The 22,202-nt window shown below is 52.3% G+C and overlaps 1 protein-coding gene across 5 annotated transcripts; it reads right to left on the reverse strand.

Annotated features, from left to right (window-relative positions):
• Positions 1 to 547: 547 nt before the first annotated feature.
• Positions 548 to 21,630, reverse strand: CPA5 (carboxypeptidase A5). 5 transcript variants are annotated; one of them, XM_054726265.1, is made up of 13 exons: positions 21,536 to 21,630; positions 21,300 to 21,399; positions 19,929 to 20,303; positions 18,663 to 18,744; positions 17,454 to 17,588; positions 9,014 to 9,112; positions 7,789 to 7,890; positions 6,007 to 6,108; positions 5,551 to 5,661; positions 5,074 to 5,164; positions 1,648 to 1,847; positions 1,265 to 1,349; positions 548 to 863 (listed from the first exon to the last, which is right to left on the reverse strand). In XM_054726265.1, exons 3-13 carry the CDS (start codon positions 20,042 to 20,044, stop codon positions 676 to 678), a joined length of 1,311 nt encoding a protein of 436 aa, XP_054582240.1. In that variant the 5' UTR covers positions 20,045 to 20,303; positions 21,300 to 21,399; positions 21,536 to 21,630; the 3' UTR covers positions 548 to 675. The 5 variants fall into 5 exon arrangements, with proteins under 5 accessions (XP_054582240.1, XP_054582242.1, XP_008152232.2 ...); XM_054726267.1 differs by lacking the exon at positions 5,074 to 5,164 and adding an exon at positions 2,579 to 2,636 and having other exon boundaries at positions 21,300 to 21,556; XM_008154010.3 differs by having other exon boundaries at positions 21,300 to 21,556.
• Positions 21,631 to 22,202: the final 572 nt, after the last annotated feature.

The following is a 22,202-nucleotide window of genomic DNA, read 5'->3' on the forward strand; positions in this document are numbered from 1 at the left end:
GGAGGAGCAAGGATTTCTTCTCCCTGAATGTGCAGTGCTTGCTGTGCTGGCTCTGACGGGCTCTGACTCTGTGCTTCCAAGACTAGGGAAGCCTATGAGGGCCCCAGGAGGAGCAGGTCACAACCAGTGACTTGCTCAGTTTCATTTATGGGGTGAGTGGGATCTGCTGAGTGGGGCCTCTGAAATGTGCCCCTGCCCCTAACCAGCATGGGAAGTGAAGCAGGAAGAGAAGAAGGCTGCCTCTCTGTGCCCACCTCTCCCCCAAGTTGCTGGAAATGCCAACACTGGAGACCCACTCTTAGATCAAACATTGTCCCCTCCGGGGTCATCTTAAGATGTAAATGCCACTAAGAGGACAATGTGTGTGTTAGTAGCTCCTAGGGGGTGAGTTATCTGTTCTGGGCTCTGAGAACATTGCAAGAGGAGAAAAGACCTCATCCTCCTCAATACCTGGGGAGAGAAGAGGCTTTCCGCGCTGTCACTGTCCCCTCCTCAATGCTGAGTCCAACGGGGTGGTGGCCAGTGCAAAGAGGCCACCAAGCCTGTTAAACTTGATTTATTTTCTAAGGGGTCTTGGCAGGGTTTTCAGGAAGGGGTGTCTAATTTGGGGTTCAGGAGGAGCCCCGGGCCTTGGGGAGGAGGATGACCTCTCCTGCTCTGCCCTCGATCATGCTGCTAGTAGGGGTGCCTCAGGGCGTGCTTCAAGATGGTCCGAATTGCCATCCACGTCTCCTGGGCCGTGGGGATGATCTGTGTGGCCGGTAACAGGAAGCCATAGCGCCCAGTGTCCCGGAGCTCAAAGCTGAAGGAGTACTTGATGCCACTGTCATAGGCCCAGTCGACGGTGATCCCACTGGCCACATCTGGATACAAAAGGGCAAGGAAATGCCCCTGAATGGAAGAACAGGGTGAGGCCACAAGGAAAGTGAGCCTGGAGGCCAGATCCCAACCCACCTCAGACCCACCAAGCCTCCCAACCCAGGCCTTAACTTGGGCCACACCCTGCTCACCCAGCCCATTCTCTGCCCGGCAAACCTTAAGACTACTGGGCATGGGATCTTTGCCCTCCAGGAATGCTATAGAAAGCCAGGCACTAGTGAATGCTGTAAAGAAACAGCTCCCTGGTTAGGAAATCAGCTCTGGCCAAGCTAGACCTATGGCACTGCCATGACCAACCAGGCCTGTCAGACAGCCAAGAGCCTACACCTGCCCACCCCAGGTGGCTGTGGTGCCTGAAGAAGCAGCCAGGGGAAGGCTCACTCACAGAGGGTGGTGCTGATGCTGCCGTAAATGTACTTGATCCCGTGGACCTTGTACAGGGCCTGCACTGCTCTCTTGGCAAGATTGTACTGCAGGATGACATCCAGAGGGTGAGAGGCTGGGGCTCCCCACACCCCACACCCCACACACCCTTACCAGCTGCTGAGAAGCAGGGAGTTAGGAGTCCTGGAAGTTGCATGTGTAGATGGCTCTCATGAAAAGGGAACACAGAACCTCCAACTTTGGACTTGATCACACATAAGACTGAGCTCCCTCCTCCTCCCTACCATGAGGTCACTTGGTCCAGACCCTTGTTTCAGAGTGAGGGCCTGAGCCCTCTGGGAGTCTGCCAGATGCCTCCCCCAAGCCCTAAGTGGCCAATCTCACCAACTCCTCCTGGTTTGAAACAGGCTCCAGCGAGTGGCCATAAGGGTACATGAGCATCTGAGAGTAGCTGTGGATGGAAATCAGAGCCTTGATGTTCCCGTGGGCTGTGATGAAGTTCACAATGGCAGACACCTCTGGCTCCGAGTGCGGGTAGGGTCCATGATACGTCTCTGAGCATGGGTTGTCATTAGACCCATTTTCTGGAAGTCAAAGAAAACCACCCAAAGGGTTCAGACTCCCCGGATTGGGAAAGACACTTAGTGCTCACAAAATATCCATTTATTCCTCTACATTTCCCAGCCTCCTTTGCAGTTTGGCTGAGACCATGTGACTACTCCTGACCATGACAATGTGTGCAGTAATGATGTGTCACTTCTAGTTCGAGGCTGTTAAGAGCAGGCATGACTTCTTCACACTCTCTTCTGATTGTGTGTGGTTGGAAGCAAAAAAACTCTAGATGAAGGAAGTGTCCTCCATCACCATCGGAAGAGACCTGCCAAGGAGAGTCACTGCCCACATTGGACTTTGTGTGCATGAAAAACAAACTTTTATTGTGTTGAGCCACTGAGATTTGGAGGGGCATTTGTTACTGCTGCATACCGTAGTCTAATACCACACTGCGACTCAGCAATTCCTGTAAGGAGCCCCCTGGCTTGTCCTTTGGTAAGTCCTGACTGTAGTTCCTTTAAAGATGTGGGCCTGCCTCAGCAGTCGCCTCCAGAGGAAACTCTAGGTCTCCAACCCCAGCTTCCCCTTCGAGCAATGACCCCTTTAAGTTGACCCTTCATTACCATCCTTCCATTGCCATGGGGAAGGCTTGGGTCAGTTGAACGCTCAAACTCAGTGTCTGCTCAAGCTGTGCCACAGCTACAGCCCCAGGAGCCACATGGACTGGGGGCCAAGAAAAGAGAGAATAGATCTCCATAGTTACCTGAGGCTGGTCTGGGAACCACAGACACAACAAGCCTTTGAAATGTCTTCTTGGGGACCTAAATTCCGGGAGAGGGCAAAGAGGAGCTGTGCCTCTAGTTTGTTCACAAATTTAATTTGTCCCCATCTCCTCCTAGATTATTTGCCCGCCTCCTCTTTCCCTCCTATTTTGTTTGCCTCCCTCCCAAAAGGCCATGCTGTGGAGGGCTGGGCTGGGCTGGGCTGGGCTGGTCAAGATTTGTGGGTTAGAAACACATTAGGAAAGAACCATCCCAGTTTCTCCTCTCGTTCGTTCTCCCCTACAATGACTACACACAAGCCTGGTCCAGAGGCCAAGGGTCCCTCCAATATCTGGAGCCTCCTGAGGGTGCCAGAGCACCCCTTTTGACCCCCAGGGCAGTAGACTGGCTGGAGAGCTGGGGGCTGGCCCATGGACCAGTTCAGATGCTGCTCTGGGACTGCAGCAAACCGCTCCTCTCCAAGAGTGCAGGTGAGGGCGGTGTGTGTGGGAGGGATGATCTACAGATTACTCATCATGCAGCAGTTAAAATTAAGGTAATAATAAAACCATAAACAAAATCTTCCTGCCTGAGTCACCACCCCAGACACACTGTTATTCCTGGCCAGAGGCAATTCTATCACCGGAAGCGCATCCCCTCTTGGTCTTCAGGTCCTCACCTGGGGTGGGGACCCGAGCTGGAAGGGATGTGCTTGCAGGGAGCAAGGGCGTGAGGAGCAGCCCCTCGGCTGGAGTCAGCCAGCTAACAGGGGCCCTGATTGTTGTGTCTCCCAGGAGCTTCTGCACCTGCTACACTTGATGAATGACAAATAGCAACAGATGAGCAGAGCGGGGGAGGCTGAAAGCTTTGTCTGCATTTGCAGCCCACGCATGGAAAGCCGTTCCCCTGCCAACGACCAGGTGGCTTTGCCCAAATATGGAGGAACACTTCAGGCCATTAGTTCTGGTTTGAGCTGAGCAGAATAAACTAATCTTCCCCTGACCAAATGGGAATTAGCTGCCTGCCTCTCTCTGCCGCTCACAAAGCCCTCTGAGCCTGCCTGTTTCACAAGTACCTGCTAATGGATTCATTAGCTATTTATTTTTCCTTCTCTAAAAATGTAATTTGTAGCAAGGGGAAATCTCTGGAAAGACATGGTAAATTATTAAAAGCAGTAATCTTTGAGTAGTGGGATTATGGGAGCTTTTTGTCCCCTCAGGGCATTTCCCCCCATATATATATTTTTTTACATTGTGTGTATATTGATTTTTTTTTTCCTGTGGTGAAACAACAAACATTATTTTTTAAAGAAGTAATTTGTCTTCCTAGCCAGTCCATTTCAGGGTCTGCGGGTACACACTTCAGCCAGTTCCAAGGGACGGCATGGATGACTGCTTGGGGCAGGTGTCTGGCCATTTGGAGGTGGAAATGCCCAATTTTACACAGTTGTGTTCCCTTACACAGGCGGTTACACACACAGCCTCAGATCTCAGGAAACCCCCACAATGTGGACTGGGGGGCTTCTCTCTGGATGCTTCAGAGCTGCCCTTACTTTTCAATGAGAGCCGACTCAAAAAAGCCAGGTTTTTCAAAGTGGCAGGCATCCAGATCTAGAATGTTCTATCTCGTTGTTTTAGCCACCCATCTGTGGATCTGCTTTTTAACAGCAATGGCACTGTCTCCTGTGGAGCCAAACCCCGACACCCCTAGCCACATCGGGGGGCAAGGGCTGTGGCCATGCAACCTCTCCTCTAGACACCGTCCTATCTAGACCCAGCATCCCACCCATTAACGTGCTGGGTTCCCAGGTCCACCTACTCATCTCTGGGCCTCAGTTTCCTATCCAGTCCCCATGCCCCTGGCATGGTAAGGGGATAATCAGGAAGAATACCAAGGAACTGGGAGGAAGCTGCCCACCCCTCCCTGGACTCATACTTTCCGGCAGATAAACCCCGCCATCAGCTCAGGGTTACAAAGTAATTGGGTCAAAAATAAAATAATAAAAACAGGCTCAAGTGGTATTGATGATAAGGAATTGGCTTATTCTATATTTTAAGTATTGTTGATGATAAGGAATAGGCTTATTCTATATTGTTCTGGTCTCCCCAGAGGTCACAGCTCTCCGGAAATGAGTTTGGAGGCATTTTCTTGTGGCCTGCTCTCTTCAAGGAAGGCTCGAGGCATTTCAGGGGCATCAGAAACTCCGAGTTTTAAACAACCAGCAAGATGACCTTGTACCTCCTTAAGCCCTTCTCTGCGTATTTCGGATTTGATCTTTGCAGTGATGCTGTTTCCATGTTTCTCACGAGGGCTTAGCACATGTGTACATTTCCCACACGTGTGCAACCTGTCCCCATACCTCACAGCCAGTCCTAGGCACGCGCTTGCCTGTCCCTGGCCATGACTCACTTGCATGAGCTAAGTGCACTGCCTCCCAAGGTAAGAGTCACCGTAATCTGACTGTGTGGGAGCCCCCAGGTCCGGCAGATCGCCCTACCTCCGAAGCCTGACCTCCAGTTCCTGTTAAGATCCACACCAATGCAGGAGATTCCGGGTTGGTTGGACCTGTTCTTCCGCCACAAGCGGTTCTGAGAAAGCCCAGACGATGACCTCATTACTGAGCCCATTCCCAGGGTGGGAGCCCCTGACATCCTGGCCTAGGAAGGAGGGTCTGGTGGGGCAGGGAGGACAAAGTGAAGGAATCTCTAGGGCAGGAGCAGGGGGCAAGGGGCTGGACCAAGGCTGCAGGTCAGACTCTTTGCGGTTTAAGCCGGGGTGCAAGAGGGAGGTGGGAGGACAAGGGGCTGCAGCCTCAGTCCTGAGCAGCCCACCTTCCTCGGTGAGACTCCGCAAGGAACCCGAGGGGCAGGCAGGCCCCAGGGAACCTCAGCTCAGCTTCCCAAAGCAGAAGTGACCGTTCCTCCACCCACCCACCCCCAGAGCCGCTGACCCCCTCCCTCCCAGCTGCCCTCACCATGCTGTGGGTGAAAGCAAAGCCATCAGGGTTGGAGACGATCTCCAGGAAGATGTCCATGGTGTTCAATAGGTGTGTCAGGGTGCAATCTTTGCCGTATTCGCTGACAATCTGCAAGAAAAAAAAGCAGAGTTGGACAGGGTGAGGGACGGAAGGCCCTGCTGGGCTCTCCTCCGAGGGGGAGCAGGACATTTGCACAGCCAGTGGCTGCAGGCAGGGAGGACATCAGGCCATTAGGTACATCCTTCGAACAGAAGCAAAGGCTTGGATTTTAAGCAAATAAAAGGCAGAGGCTAGATGGGAGCTCTGTGCCGCAAAAGACCAGCTGGCAGCTGTTCCAAAGGGCAGAGAGCACCCTGAGTTTTAAAGAACCAAGTATAATATTTCATCTGGAGGTGCCCTTAAATAGTCAAGCAGCCCCCGCCCCCTGCCCCAGCCCCCATCCTCCGTGCTGACCTGCTTGGCAGTCCAGATGCCGGTGGCATGGGTGATCCACTCCCGGGAGTGAATTCCAGTGTCGATCCAGACGGCCTGGCGCTCAGAACCTCCGGTGCTAAACTGGGGGAAAGCGCCGGGACCCATACAAGTTTGAACTGAGACAGCTACACGGCTGTCCCTGGGCTGCCTGGAAGGAGGCCCGGATGCATCCTCACTGCCTGGGGTGGTCCTAGATGCCCAAGATGGGGGGGCTATGTGTGCAGGTTCCTGTGCGTGAGCCCATGAAGTGCACACGTGCTTGAATCCTGGCAGCACAGTACTGCTCCGGGGGAGCAGAGTGATCCGGCCAGAAGCACAGGAACCTCCCCCCTCCCGCCTGTAAGCATCGTAGACACTGCTGGTGCTTCTCCAACGTTAAAGGTACGAGAATCCCCCGGGGATCTTACTAAAATGCAGGTTCTGACGCGGTATGTCTGGGGGGAGGGGTCTGAAGTGGGGCATTTCTAACAACCTCCTGCGGATGCTGCGGCTACGGGTGCGGGTGTGAGGACCACACTCTGAGTAGCAAGGTTTCGGACAACTAAAGACAGAACACGGAGGGCCCTGGGGTATGACGTAGGCAGCCCATAGAGCATGAGGGGCATTCTTTAACCTTCACCGGGGACAACCAAGTTGAGGACCTCATTACCCCCTCAAGTTCAAGGAACATTTAGGCAAATTAGTAGATGTCAAGTTCATAGGGTGTCGGAGGAAAGCTAAGGGTTTGGGGGAAGAAACAGCTCTGACCTTTTGGAAACTGACATCCTAGGAGGACATTACCGTGTTCTTATTTGGGGTCCACGGGTCATCACCGCGGGGACTGACAGAGGCAGGCCTGAGGTTTGGGGAGATCCCTTGGCCTCAGAAGAGTCCCCCGGGCACTGCGGAGGGCAGCAGTGCCTGTCCTCTCTGAGGCTGGATGTCAAATGCCCTGCACGGTCCATGCTCCGGAGGGCGCTCTGCGGCACATGCTAAGAGGTGCTTTCCGGTGGGTTCCACGCTCCACCCTATCCTGCCTCCTTCATGACCAAGGACACCGCCGCTGCTAAGTTTGCTCAAACTCTGTTTCCAAGGGTCCTTGTGAAGGGCTGGGAGGTCCCCCCACAGACTCAGGTCTACCTGTGGGGCTGCCTGAGCCAGAGGACCTCAGTCATTTGTAAATGAGGCCTCTCTGTACGCACCTCTCTTCCCATTTAACAGATGAAGTAACTGCGGAAACAGGAAGAAAGCTGACTCACCCACACTCATACCCCAAATCCAGGGTGGTGCCTGCCACTCTGCCAGTCCACCTTCGTGGCAACCCTCCCACCTACTTCCTGACCCAGGACATGCCAGGCCACCACACTGTCACCTGTCCATGCCTACAAGGGCGGGTCCCTGATTACCGCAAACCCCAAGTTTATGGGTCACCTCAGGACAGGAGTATACACATCTGCTCTTTCCCTAAAACTTCCACCCAGCCCTGGCCGGTGTGGTTCAGTGAGTTGGAGTGTCGTCCTGTGCACCGAAGAGTTTCATGTTCGATTCCCAATCGGGGCTCTTGCGGGAGGCAACTGATTGATGTTTCTCTCTCTCATTGATGTTTCTCTCCCTCTCCCCCTCTCTCTTTCCCCTCTCTCTGAAGTCAATGAACACATCCTCAGGTGAGGATTTTAAAAAAATAAGTAACAACCTCCCATCCAGCCACAACCCCACATGAGCTCAACCTCATGCCAGAGGCTCTCCCTGTCGAGTCTAGTGGTCAACACTGCTAGCTCTTACCTTCAGGACAAGAATGGATCGATTTTCAAAGCTGTGGCCAATCTGAATTTTTGAGACAATATCTGCATGCTCAGTGACGAAGCTGTCAATCCAGCTATATATCTGAAAGTAAGGAGGTTTCTCAGATGGGCAGTTAAGCAAGAAGAGGGTGAACCCCAGGGCCTCTCTGAATAGTCTCCCTCTCCCATCCCACCCTCCTTACTACTTCCCCACCTCTCATGAGGACCTGAACGAACCCAGATCAAAAACTAAAGGAAGACAACCTCCAGGCTGAAGGCCAAAGGCTGTGGTTGGCCTAGGTTCTCGGGCTTCTCACCACCACGCAGAGCAAAGACTTTGCCTGGAAGAACAGCATATGCTGACCCTACTCAGCGCTTCCATTCAATACATTCGACAGATCTCATAGACCTGGCAATGTTGGTTTTGGTCCCCTTGCTCCTTTTGGATTCTAGGCCACTTGAAAGCAGGGTGATTTATCTCTGATATCGACATTGATGGGCTATATTAATTCATTCTCTTAGTCTTTCAATACATGTCATTGAATTAACAAATACATGAAAGAACATGGATCCTCCATTACAGGCCTTGTGAATGGGAAGAGTGAAGATGAGGGTAATAGAGTGGACCAATAATGTCACACCCTTCCTATGGAAATGGGAGCTGTGCCTTGAGTTAGCTTCTTCTGAACTCTCCTTGCAGCTTCCCCTTTACAAACAAGTCACAGTCAGTCATCCCTGCCCTAACTGGCTGTCACTGTGATTATGAAGGCAACTCTGTTCTACAAAAATGGCTCTCCAACATGCCTGGCTTCCTGCCCTTTCTACACTCTAGTTCCCACTGCTGGGGCCACTTAACACCAGAAGTGGCTGTGCTGTCAGGACCCCTGGCCCCCTAGCCAGAGCTAGATAGGAAGGTGCCTCTACCTGCTCCAATCTGGCCAGTGGCAGGCCCTGCCTTAGTGTCCCACCCCGTAGACCATCACTCTGGCCCAAGACCTGCCATGGGCTGACTGTTGAGCCGTGGTCCCCTCGATCTAAATCCTGGCCTCTGGATCTCTGAAGCTGCCTGCCTAATGGACCTTCACCCAATGTCTGCTCCATACTCCCCAACTGCCAGTTCACGGTCTCCCATAGACCCCAGAGTCCTTCACTAGCCTCTGCCAGAATCTGGAGACCCCGAGGACCCACAGGGAAAACAGAGGCCAGAGCTTGACTAGCAGACCTACCTCCTCCAGGGTGTGGTAAGAGGAGTAACTGAAGCTGCTGGTGCTGCGCTCCAGCCGGCGGGATCTCGCCATGGCCTCTCTCTCCTGATCCAGCAGCACCTAGGTGACGGGGGCACGTGTCGGGAGGGAAGGGGTGGGCTGGGACAGGCATGCCCCTTCCGAGCCCGGCCTCAGGTGGCTGTGCACAAAGACAGCATCAACACAGGAGAATGAGCCACCGTGGACATGAGCTGCGGGACAAGAGGAGACGCTGGATTTCTAGGAGACTCTTCTGCGTGACACGCTGGTGTTCACGATGCCATTTCCCAGACAAGCACAGGGCGTGGAGCAGAGAGCCGTGTTCTAAGTCTGCCACTGCTGCTCACTTGCTGTGGGACCTTAACCTTTGTTTCCTTGACTTGATCACTGGGACAGCAACACCTGCCTTGCCCATTTCATAGGATAAAATGTAATCCTGGACATGAACGTGTTTGGGAAAAGATGCTCATGTTCTACTGCCAGCATCGCTTTTGCCCTCTGTGAACATTTGGTTGAGTTAAGGCCTGCACTGAGCCATGAACTCTGACCCCCTGGGGAGAGAGGGCTCCCCAACCCACAACATCCACTCTACCCCCAGGAAGTGGCCTAGGCCCGGGGTCGGCAAACTGCAGCTCGTGAGCGACATGCGGCTCTTTGGCCCCTTGAGTGTGGCTTTTCCACAAAATACCACGGCCTGGGCGAGTCTATTTTGAAGAAGCGGCATTAGAAGAAGTTTAAGTTTAAAAAGTTTGGCTCTCAAAAGAAATTTCAATCGTTGTACTGTTGATATTTGGCTCTGTTGACTAATGAGTTTGCTGACCACTGGCCTAGACAATTGGTGTCCAAGCCATTTAGAAAGCCAGTCCAAGTCATTATGATTAAAGTGCCAACAGACTTTCACTCACCATCTTAACTGCCCCTTAATTATATCTAGATATAGATATAACTATAGGTGTAGCCCTAGCCAGTTTGGCTCAGTGGATAGTGCATCAGCCTGAGGATCAAAGGGTCCCGGGTTCAATTCGGTAAAGGGCACGTACCTTGGTTGCAGGCTCCTCCCCTGCCCCGGCCCTGGTCAGGGTTCATGCAGGAGGCAACCAATCGATGTGTTTCTCTCACATCAATGTTTCTCTCTTCTACTCTCCCTAAAAATCAATCAAAAAATATCCTCGGGTGAGGATTAGCAAAATTAAATAGATAGATAGATAGATAGATAGATAGATAGATATGATATATAGATATAGAGATACAGATCTGTACACATAGATATACATGTATATATGTAGATATATCTCTGTCTATGTGTGTGTATACACAGAGAGTGAGAGCAAATACAGTATGTAAAATGTAAACAACAGGTGAAAAGTCCATCCTATTATTCTTGCGATTAAAAAGCGTTTTAAAATAATGAGAGAACGACATCATGAGCCAAGGACAGCAAGACAATAAAATGCAAAAAAAAAAAATATGAAAACGCTAACAATGGCTGTTAAGATAGAATTATTATGATTTGACACAATTTTTTTCTTTTCTCTGCTTTTGCATTTCGGCAACATCCTTATACTACTCCAATAAGTAAGATCTTCTAAGTGAATAAATAATACTAAAACTAAAACAGAAAGCCCTAAAGACGGAAATACCGGGGCAGCCCCGGAGCCCTCAGGCTGCAGGGGAGCCCTCCCCCGGGGCTCGCTCACGACCTTGCTCAAGTTCGCAGGTTAGACTAGGACTGGAAACCCATGTGTGGGGCTCATTTTATCGTCTTGCTGAGCACCGACGACATTTGAGGCAACTGTACTTGCAGTGCTTCCTGGCGGGGCTGGCTGGGCTGAGGAGGGTGCCAGCTGGTTGAGTGAGAGGTGGCGGGAGGGGTCATGACCCTCCCCGGCACAAGCACCCCCCTGGGAAGTTCTCCCAAAAGGAATGTGTCTTCTTCCCAGGAAATCAACGGAAATCTCAGCAGCCCCCCGTGACCGGTGTGTGCCGGGCACTGAGCCGGGCACTGCCAGCTGTGGGAGCAGCTGCAGGGGAGAGAGCAGGCCTGTCCAGGTCACCGGAGTCTGCTCGGGCCCCAGCAGAATCAAGTTAAAGGGTCCGTAAGTCTAACTTTCTGGGGACTGGTGGAGGCCCAGGCGGTGGGGGAAGGAGCAGGACAGGAAGGAGAAATTAGAAAGAAAGGACCAGGGGGCCCCTCTTCCCACACAGCCCCGGGACACCCACAGGAAGACAGCTCCCACAGGCTGTGCTTTGTTCCACACAACAGCTTGGAGGCAAATGGGAAGTCGGCACCAAACTGCAAATATCTTTCCAAATACCCTCGCAGCCCTGTGAATGGATCTGACACCGCTCACACACTGGGAATGCTCAGCTGGGCCCCAATTCCAGGAACATTAATCTACCCTGGCCCGAAAAAGACACAGATGTTTGCTCCCCTCACAGGGCCCAGGGAAGGGGATGGGAGGGCTAAGAATGCAGTCTTGCCACAGGCTCAGGAATGCCTAATTACAGCCCTGTCAGGCTGCTCTGAGAGGAAAAGGAGAGAGAAAAACCTCAGAAGGCAGCCATTTGCCTCCCTGGAAGCCAAAACCTGACAGGGAAAGTAATACCTCAGTGTGAATTAATTTATGACAGGAGTAAGGAAGGATGGGGGACATTAAGCAAAGAACAGCACCTCCAGGAAGAGGGAGGGGAGAAGACTGAGGGCCCCCAAAAGAGAAGCTGACAGCGGAGGGAACTCGCTGGGCAGCGGGGCTCGGACCACAGACATGAAATGGACACAGCTCATAGAATCAGTGGGGTAGGGGGTGGGGGAACGGGGGGGCGCAGGAGAGGGGCCCTGACCCCGCTCTGTGACCACAGCAGTCCCTCTCCTCAAGGCCTGCCCTGCTCTTCCAGGCCTAACGTTTGCACTAGCAGCTACATGGCGGGTGGAAACTACAGTCCATGCCTATTCGGGGGAGGGAGGTAATAGGTTGGGGGTGTTAGAATGGACCCCTTGGCAGATCAAGGCGAAACTCTGGCATCACTGCCCGAAAGGCAGCTTAAAACACCACACAAACAACAATGACAACCTCTGAGGAGGCAGATGGCACAGAGCGAAGGGTGCCAGGCCTGGAGCAGCTGTCTCAGATGAGATCCCGACGCTCTCACTGACTTGGGCAAGTTACTAATTTCTCTGTCTTCATTACACGGGGGTCATGTTGTCACATACTTTAGCAGATGTTCTCATGAACATTAGAAGGGTTAATACGTCTAAAATGCTTAGCACATCGCCTAACATGCAGAAAATACTAGCTATGCTAATGACCGTGACAATGACAGGACAAGAGTAACTCTTGGGGTGACTCCAGGACTCTGTGATAGAGCAATCATTGCGAGGCGTGACCAGGAAATCTGGATTCCTCCCGCGGGGAGTGGTGTGTGTAGGACTCGGGATGGCAGAGCACTCTCATGAATGGTCACTGGTGTGAGTCAGTGAGCACCTGCTCCTGCCGAGGATTAGTCCTTCTGTCCCTGTCCCCTTGGTGCAGCCAGACTCTGCCTCTCCCTCAGGTCCTTACCCCCAATGGCTTCCTCCTTCCCTTGCCTTCTCCTGCACTCATCCCTACCTGTCCTCCTCTCCTCTTTATTTATTTATTATTTTTTAATCAATTTTTTAAGCCTCACCTGAGGATATTTTTCCATTGATTTTTAGAGAGAGGGAAAGACAGTGTGAGAGAAACACTTCGCTTGGTTGCCTCCTGCACGCACCCCGACCAGGGGAGGAGCCTGCAACCAAGGTACATGCCCTTGCCCAGAACGAACCTAGGAACCTTCGGTCTGCAGGCCGACGCTCTATCCACTGAGCCAAGCCAGCTAGGGCCCTCCTCTCCTGCCCCCCATCCCCACCCCATCCAACAGCATTTCTGCTTTTGAATCTCTTCCAAACAAGTGTTTGTTGAGCACACTGAACACTAAAGATATGGTAGTCTAGTAGGTGATACAGACAATAAACAACATAAGTAAATTACACAGGATAATAGAAGGCGGTAACTGTCAAGGAGATAAACGATGTAGAGGAAGGAGGGAGGGAATTGGGGGAGTAGGGAGAAGAAGGGTGCATTTTTAAATAAGGTGAAAAGGTGACATGTGAATAAGATTTTGAAAGCAATGAGGGAATAAGCCAAGCAGATATCTGCAGAAACAGCATTTTAATCATAAGGACCAGCACGTGCAAAGGCCCTGGGGTGTGAATCTAGTCAGGAAAGGGTCAGGCAAGTTTGAGGTACAGCAAGGAGGTCCGGGTGTCTGAAGCAGAGTGAGCAAGGAGGAAATAGTGAAGAGTGTGGGACTTAGATCATGTAGAACAGGGGTGGGGGACATCTGGCCTGTGAGCCATATAAGGCAGAGAAATCATTTGATCTGGTCCTAACAAGGTATTGAGGGTGAGTTAATTAAATATTTGACCAAATCTAGCAGGCTAATTTTTTAAAAATATATTTTTATTGATTTCAGAGAGGAAGGGAGAGGAAGAGAGAGATAGAAACATCAATGATGAGAGAGAATCATTGATTAGCTGCCTCCTGCATGCCCCACACTGGGGAACGAGCCCGCAACCAGGGCATGTGCTCTGACCAGGAATTAAAACATGACCTCCTGGTTCATAGGCCGATGCTCAACCATTGAGTCACGCCAGCCAGGCAAGCAGGCTAATTTTTAAGTTGATCATTTTGTTTGGCTCACGAATGATGTTATAAATATCCAAATGGCCCTTGGCACAAAAAAGGTTCCCCACCCCTGATAGAACCTTACAGCCATTTTAAGGACTTTGGCTTTTACTCTGAGTTGGGATGGCATTGAGGGTTTTAAACAGAGGAGTGATATAATCAGACCTGAATATTTTTAAAGGACCCGTGTGGTTGCTGTTTTAAGACTAGGCAATAAAGCCCTAGCCAGTGGCTCAGTGGTTAGAGCATCAGCCCTCAGATTGAAGGGTCAAGGGTTCAATTCCAGTCAAGGGCACATACCTCAGTTGCAGGCTCAATCCCTGTCCCCAGTCCAGACCAGTTGGGAGAGGCAACCAATTGATGTGTCTCTCTCACATCGATATTTTCCTCTTTCTAGCTCTCCCTTCCACTCTCTCTAAAAAGATCAATGGAGAAAATATTCTCGGGTGAAAATTAACAATAACAACAACAACAAAAAGACTAGGCCATAAGGAGATAAAAGTGGGAACAGGGAGGCCAGTTGGAAAACTACCCAGGAGAAAGCTGAAGGAGTGTTGGCCCAGGTGGCAGCAGAGGGATTTGCTGATGGATGAGCTATGGGATGTGAGAAAGGAGTCAAGCATGACTCTGACAATTGAAACGGAATTTCCTGAGACGAGAGCTCTCTGGGAGCCTTGGAAGCTCGGCCGGGACCTGTGAGGTTTGAGATGCCAGTAAGGCAGGTGAGTCTGGAGCTCAGGTGGGGTATGTGGGTCTGGCTGGAGCTGTGACTATGGGAGTATTCAGGAGGTTGAAGGTATTCAATGCCATGATCCTTGGCCTTGAGGGGTCAGCGAAGAGGTCAAAGGACAAAGCTGGGAAACAGGAAGACAACCTGCAAAGGAGCAGCTGGTAAGATGGGCGACGCAGGCGGGTGCAGACGTCCAGGTTTGCCCCACAGGAAATGGAGAGATGGGGTGATGGCTGGAGGCGGGGGAAACGGACCAAGGGAGGATTGTTTTTTAAGGTGGCATAAATAACTCTATATTTGTAAGCTGATGGGAGTGATTCAGTAGAGAGGGGGGATTGGTGAAGCAATATGTACACGAAATTGTGTTTTGCTCTAGATGCTCAGAGCATGGGTGATTTTTGTTGTCTCCTTTGTGCTTTTCCCTATTTTCCAAATTACCGAACATGAATATTTATTAATTTTGTAATCAGAAAAAAAGCCATTAAAATCCACCGAGCTGATTGCTCAAGTGAAGCTTCTCCGCGGTGACTCATCTACAGGAAAAAAACAACAACATCCAAAGGGCTGACAAGAACGAGGAGGTGAAGAAAAATTAAATGCAAATAGAGCTCACTCAGAATCAGATAATTCCTTGCCTGGCCCACTGCAATTTCCTCACCACCCTCCCTCCCCTCCCTGCTCCTGTCCCCAACTCAACATTGTCACTGTCAGAGGGGTTTTTCTTCACTGCACATCTGACCATGTCAGAGACCTCCACTGGCTCCCTCACCGTTTGGGGGATAAAATCTTGACCTCTTCACCCTGCAGAGGATGCCCTTTGTGATCTGGACCGGCCTCATCGCCAATCTGGGGCCCCTTTCCCCTCCCAGCCCCCCCTCTCTGCTCTTCAGCCACACCGTAATTACCGCCTTTTCAGAGCAACTTGCAGGGCCTCTTGTACTCGCTCCCATAGCAACCTGCTCCACTCCCTCCGTGCACTCGTCCACGCCATTGTAATCACGGATTCCCTCCCTCCGCTCCCCGCCCCCACGGCACTCAGCTCCCTGGATACAGACCAGTTCTCATCTTTGTATTTCCAGCACCTTGCCCGATCCCCAGCACACAGGAGACACCGCTGTATCTGTGCGTTGAATGAATGAACCCACCTCTTCTATCTCAAGCACCCCTCTGATCGTGGGGATGTGGGGTCGGGGGACACTTCCCTCCTCAAATCTCCCCAGTGCCTCTGGCCAAAGTGAAAGCCTAGTTCCATCAAGCAAGCTCACCCTCTGCCCTTTCCTTCTCCCATCTACTAACTCAGCTAGCACTTACTAAGCCCCAGCTAGGCGGCAGGTCCTAGCGTAGGTTCTGGGGCATACAGATGGATAAGGAGCATGATCCTGGGCCTTGTGGGGCTCAGGGGAAGAGGAGTCCCTCTGGGCATGCTCTTCCAGAACCTACCAATAGAGCAATTCAGCACACAGTTGTTGAGGGCCCGCCACGCAGGAAACACTGCGCCAAAAGCTGGGGCTGAGAAGATCCAGAAGACAGAAGAAATCAGGCCTCGGCGTTAATAGCTGGAACGTCAGACTGGAGGCCAGAAACCTGAGTGGTGCAAAGCCCTCCCCCTCCTGTTAGCGCCTCTGAGCTTTCCTCCGCCTGGACACCTTTCCCCTTCATCGCCACAAATCAACTCGGCACAGCAGCCTCCCCCACCCCAGCTCCCTCTAAGCCAAAATTGGATCTCACATCTGACAATCAGAGCTTGATGTGTTGCAGACAGAGCGAGTTGGTGAAAATCCTGCCTGGCTGGGTTAGGCCTGAGAATCCTGGGCATTTTACTGAAAATGAGTAAAAATCCTCCCCAACCCCCCCCCCCTCCAGGGACTCCGGAGCTGGGACCACAGTGAAGGGGTGGGGGTGGGCAGGAGGAGGTTACAGACTGACAGAGAGAGGATGGACCAGCTTCAAAGGAGCTGGGGTGGGGGGGGGGGGGCGGGCAGGGCTCAGAGGTGCCTCTGGAGCTATTCCTGATGTGCAGAAATCAACAGAAACTTTTTAGAGACCTTTTCATATCTGTTTGCCAAATGCTGCGGGGTTTCCAGGGAGGAGAAGGGGCAGGGACATGCAAACTTCAAAACGCAGGCATGGGCTACAATGGGAACGGAGCGCTGCCTCTTTTGATGTGGTGGCCTCTCTTGTCTGTGGGAGTTTCCCCATTTTTGTTTGTGGGGATTTAATTAGAGAAATAGCCCACCCCCCACATGTTGAGCGGGAAACAGATGTGCCTGATGAGGATAAAAGTCTTTGAATGGACCTAAGTGCCCCAGCCCTGTGCTTGCCTGGGAAAGGAATGCCGCCTAATGCGTTTATCCCCCGGCATGTGGTGTCAAGTGTGCGCGCCGCGGGAGGCTCTGTGTTCCCACACTCCGGGGAGAGGCGATTAGCTGCAGCGCAGCGTGTTTGGGAACGAACCTCCGGGGGTACAACGCTGCAGGTACCCCCACGGCCTCTGCAGAGGGTGCCCCACACATCGCCCCGGGGAACGGAGGTCCTTGAAGACAAAACAATTGAAGTAGAATTGCACAGTGTTCAGAAAAGACCCTGGGAGGGGCAGCCACCAGGGGGGCGTAGGGAGGAGCGGTGCCCAAGATGAAGTCTCTCCTTGCCCTACCCGAGGGCCGGTCTGCAGCCACGTCTCCCACAGCTCTTCCCCTGGGAGCATCCTGCCCGGCGGAGGGGCCTCGGACAGAGAGCCCGGCGGTGGAGTGGGGCAGGGCAGCCACAGCAGGGCTCACCCTGGGCTTCTCTGGAAGGAAGGGATTCCCTGGGGACCGGAGGGGCACTCAGAAAGCAAGGGGGGACCTCCAGAGCTGCCTCTCCACGGTGCCGGTGCCGTACAAAAGCCCAAGCTACTTCCTGCGTCCCCCTTCTCCACTTAAAGCCCTGGATCTTTTTTCTCCACGTGGAGCCGGAGCCAGAAAGGCAGCGCTGGGCGGGACCTCACCTGGATGTCCTTGATCATGACGCTGTAAGCAAGGCCGTGAGACTCCAGATAATCTTTGATGCCTTTCAGTTCAGAGAAAGGAACTCTCATGTCCACAGGGAGGCTGGGCCTGGCCGGGCCACGCCAGAAGTCCACCTTGTTCACAAAGGGGAGGAAAGCGGGTGCCTGTATCACCTGTCCTTACACACGACCCTGTAGGCGCCCTGGAAAACCGGGTGATCTCGTACAGAGAGGCAAGGGCCCCCCCTCTCCCCCCCCACGCCGTTCCCTGATGGAAACCCTAAGGCCAAGCAGAAAGATGCGCAAAAATAGAAACTCCCCAGGTCACTGGGTTTCTGTCCCTGAGTTGGGGCCCCTTCATCACCCAGGCTCCCCCCGCAACGTGGTCCGAGCCCAAAGGGCCCAAAGCAGTTGCCACGAGAGAGACAGCTCCTCCTCCGGAACATGAACGTGAACGTGAACAAGAACGTGGTCAGAAGACAGAGACCTCACTGCCCCCAAACCTAGAGGAGGAGGCGAGGCCTCACCTGGAGTCCCAGGTCATCTGAACGCCACGTCCATTTTTCAATTTATAAATTGGACGGAATTACTATAAGGCGCACGAGAGTGGGTTGGTAAGGGCACTCACACAAATCGGAACGAGGGCTCTGGGCCACATCCAGAAATATCTGGTTGTTTCAACAGCCCTCAAACAGAGTCCTTCTATTACAATCGTTGACGGAAATGTTTTCCATCGTGGAATACTCGCAGAGGACAAATGTTCTTGGAAACGAATGCTCATCGGACAGGGACGAGCCCAAATAAAACACAGGTTTGCCAAGCGAAGCCCTTCCAATTCTTTCAGTTGGCAAACAGATGTGTCCAGTCTGCACGCTGCATGGCATCCCACCCAGAGGCAGATGTGCCCCCCGCCCCGTGTGGCCTCAGGACATTTCAGCTGCATCCAGAGCGGCCCCCGCACAGGGTCCCCTCAGCAGCCCCATCCAGGACAGAGGGGAAAGCCAACGAGAGCTGCCCAGCCTTCTAGGCAAGTGCTCCCTGCCTTTCCTGAAGAGGAGCCACCGTTGATTTTTCCATAGTTCTGTGATCTTTGGCAGAGCCATCAGAGAGCAGATTTGGGGCCCAGGAGGTGGGGGGCGGGGAGAGCCCACGGTGCCAGCGGCTGTGAGAGAAGGGAGAGCATGTCCCCAAGCCCTGAGCAGTCCTCACCTTCTGGGGCTTCAGGCCCTCCAGATCCCTGAGAAGGCAAAGTTGCATCTCATTTTTAGCCAGGACTCGAAGAACCTGGTCTCTGGAAATACACGGGGGCGCGGGGAGGGGGCGCAGAGAGAGCTGCTGAGAGGGGTTCCCGGAAGGCTGTGCTGCTTGCAGGAGGCGGCCTGGAGAAGACAGCGGGCTGAGGGGGCCTGGTAGGAAGGCTGGGGGGCATCTGGCCACATGGAGGCTGAGGGACTGAGCAGAAGGTCTTGTAGCTCTGGGAAGCATGCAAGTCCTTCATCCTGGGGTCAGCGATCTCTGCCAAGAACAGACCACCCAGGGGACCAAATAAAACCTGTTTGTGCTACTAATGAACCTAAGGACCAGACAGGGATAAGAAGATGGGGAAGGAATGAGGGGGATGGAGGAAGGTGCAAGAACAAGAGGACTAAAGGGAGAAAGGAATGGGGTTCTAGGATACTGGGGTTACAGGGACAAACGATGGCCCAAGTGCTCTTCGAAGATACAGCTGTCCCAAGGCCATGGTCTGTCTAAACCTGGTGCCCAAACTTCTTTCTCCCAAGAGCGTGGGACATGGAAGGGGAGGTCAGCCTCACTCTGCCTTCTGGAGAAACTGAGCTCCCTCCTGTCCCACTGGAGGGAGTGGGAGGAGATGGAACTGAGCAGCCTGCAGCGTGACTCTAGGGTCTGATGCCTGGGACAGCGTTGGCTCCGTCCCTGACTGGCCCTGAGACCGTGGACAGTGGACCTGCTCTCTAAGCTTGTATCTTCCTCTCTAGTGCGGGGTCTTTGGGAGGTTGGGAAATCGTGTCCTTACTGGCCTGGTGTAGAATCCTGGTGCTTGTGTTATTTAAAGGAGTATCATCCTACATCCATCTGTGGTAGGGTGTATAGTCTTTTGGGGGTTACTAACTTCTTTGAGAATCTGAGAAAAGCTATGAACCCTCCCCCGAGGAAAAACAAATACATACACCAAAAATTATGTATGATTTCATGGGTTCTTAGAGCCCTAAAAGCTTAACCCAAGAGCCCCAGACTGAGAATTCTGGGTTTCGGGCGGGACAATAATACAGCCGTGTGTCCTGCCCTTGAGCATGGGGGTGGGAGATTGCGGAGTTGGAAGTGGGTTCAGGGTGAGAACCGAAGTCCTGACTCTGTGTGCCTTGATCAGGTCCCAGCGGACGGCCACCTCCCCACTGGGACACCCCGTCCCCGAGCGCCTGGCGGTCCTCCCTTCTGCTACGGAGCACCACTCACCCTGTGAAATTCATTCGGCCCAAAGCTGCTGCCAGGATAAAGCTGCAGACCAGGAGCGTCCGTCTGTCCACAGCGGGCAGCCCCGGGCCCAAGCCTCCGGCCGGGGCGCCCGGCATGCTCCCTCCTCCAGGCGAGCTTCAGGGGCTTGTGGGCATGGCCCAGGCCTCAGGTCCGCGCAGCAGCTGGAGGCCGGCAGCCCCGGCCTGAGAATGGGCGTCAGGCTCTCTCGGGCGTCAGGCGCCCCTTCCCACTTCTAGGCAAATCCTCTCCTGGAAAGGGGAGAGGAAAGGGGGGAGGAGGAAGACAAGGCCCTTGGCTTTCTTTCTTCCCTGGAGGTTTACTGGGCCAGCATGTTGTGAAGATCAAATCCACCATCTTGAAAGAAAGATAAGAGTAAATAGAGACCCAAGGAAATCACTCCCTTCCTCCCTCCTCATTTAATTCTTTCCTTTCTGCTCTTCTCCCTCCCCATCCACTCACACTTTCCCTGGGCCATATCCTCCTTACACATCAGGGTGTGGACGCCATTGAGAGAACTCTGGGTTTAGAGACAAAGACTGGTGCTCACTTCCTGTCTAAAAGAGCTGGGGCAATTGACTTAATCTCTCTAAATCTCAGTTTACTCATCAGTCAAATGGGGATAATAACACCTCCCTTCCCTACCTCACAGGGTTTTTTTGGGTGGGGGGGTGGGCGCGTATTAGCAGAGACAACTTGGGTGAATTGGCTTGGCAAAGCCTTCAACATGGAATGTATTATTATTTCAAAGGCGTTAACGCTTAGTCACAACTGCATCTTAGGTCAGTACTCCAATTGCAACGGAGAAGGGGAAGCGCAGAGAATGGAGAGGGGAACAAAGGAAATGTGTTGTGTGAGAAGGAATTCAGTGGAGAGTCCCTTTTCTCTGCCTTCAGGTGGTCCCCATTAGGCTGGGGTAGGCAGTGAGGTTTCTGCTGGACAGGAAGGTCCTGCAGTCATTATTGTAGTTCTCAACAGACAGCAGAGTCAATTTCTCGGTCCTGCTAAAGCCCCGCACAGCCCCCTTTATGGTCCGGCAATCGTAGGGATAAAGCAGAGGCCAGCACACAAAGCAGTCATATTGGAAGCAGAGACTGAAAGCTGGTGCCTGAATGGTAAATGATGAATCTAACAGAAAATCCACAGGAGGCAGAGGAGAGGCAGAGACGAAATCCAACAAAGTTGTTCAGCAGAGGATGTCAACAAAAGGCCACTTCACTGTCACCAGCCGTTCTCAGCAGCCCCCCTCCCCATCTGTACCTTCCCAGAATGGCCAATTAACTGGCCCTGTGTGCAGAGAGGGGAGCTCTCTTACTGACAGAATGCCCTGCTCCCACACCCCGCCGGACCTACTGCATTATTTCGTGGGTCAGCTGCTCAGACAGGCCCAGCTCTCCTAGAACCCTGGCTTTGGGAACTCTCAGACAGAAACATTAGCAAAGGGTTTAAGGGCCTAAAAAAAAAAAAAGAAAGCAATTACGCTTTCCACCCAGGTAACATTCAGCGTTAGTAGAAACCGGAATAAAAGAATGTCTTAGTAAACAATAGCTCAGGGATTGAAAAGAAAAAGTGGGAATAGTGCTAGTCACCCAAAATACCCAGCATCTTCTCGTTCAAAAGCATCATTTTAAGACACTAAAAACAGGACACTGAAAACCCTGTGCTTGGTTTGGGGCTGTAGAGAGAGAGATCAAGAGCAAGAGAGAAAGAGAAAGAGACAGGAGCCGTTAAGAATTCGCCGGAATTCTGTGACAGCACTTCCAATAGAACGCCTGTGATAATGGAAATGTTCTCTGTCTTCACTGTCCAATGGGAGAGCCACGAGCCACTAGCAACTGAAGAACTGAATTTTCAATTTTAATTAATTTTAATAGCCACAGGTGGCAATGGCTGCCGTACTCACAGCATAGTGCTATGGGAATTCACCAGCCCTAAAACACTGCCTCCAATGGCTGGATTTGAAGCAGAAACACACAGCTGTGTTTGATCTAATACCTAATAATGGTGTCTCCCTCGAAATTAATTACTCGTCTAATCATTTATGCAATAACTGTCTACCGAATACCTACTCTGTGCCAGGCACTTGCTAAAATCTGGGAATAAAGCAGTCGTATAGACCTGGCCCTTAGATTTCTGATGGGGTAAGTAGAAAATTAATTTAAAATAAACATAACAAGAAAATCCACCCACCTGCAGGAGAAAATATAAAAAAAGAGTTCACTGAATCCTTTCCTGCTAGAAGAATATACCTCGGAA

Source organism: Eptesicus fuscus, chromosome 14 (genome assembly GCF_027574615.1).
Source record: "Eptesicus fuscus isolate TK198812 chromosome 14, DD_ASM_mEF_20220401, whole genome shotgun sequence".
Classification (NCBI taxonomy): domain Eukaryota; kingdom Metazoa; phylum Chordata; class Mammalia; order Chiroptera; family Vespertilionidae; genus Eptesicus; species Eptesicus fuscus.

Bases quoted from the DNA above. Each gene is read 5' to 3' on its own strand.
- CPA5 (XM_054726265.1), bottom strand. From the start codon at position 20,044: ATGCCGGGCGCCCCGGCCGGAGGCTTGGGCCCGGGGCTGCCCGCTGTG. The intron at 5,165-5,550 runs GTGAGGGCAGCT...GGGCTTTCTCAG, and splicing joins TTGCTTTCACCCACAGCATG to AACCGCTTGTGGCGGAAGAA. The intron at 1,350-1,647 runs GTGAGATTGGCC...GTCATCCTGCAG, and splicing joins TTTCAAACCAGGAGGAGTTG to TACAATCTTGCCAAGAGAGC.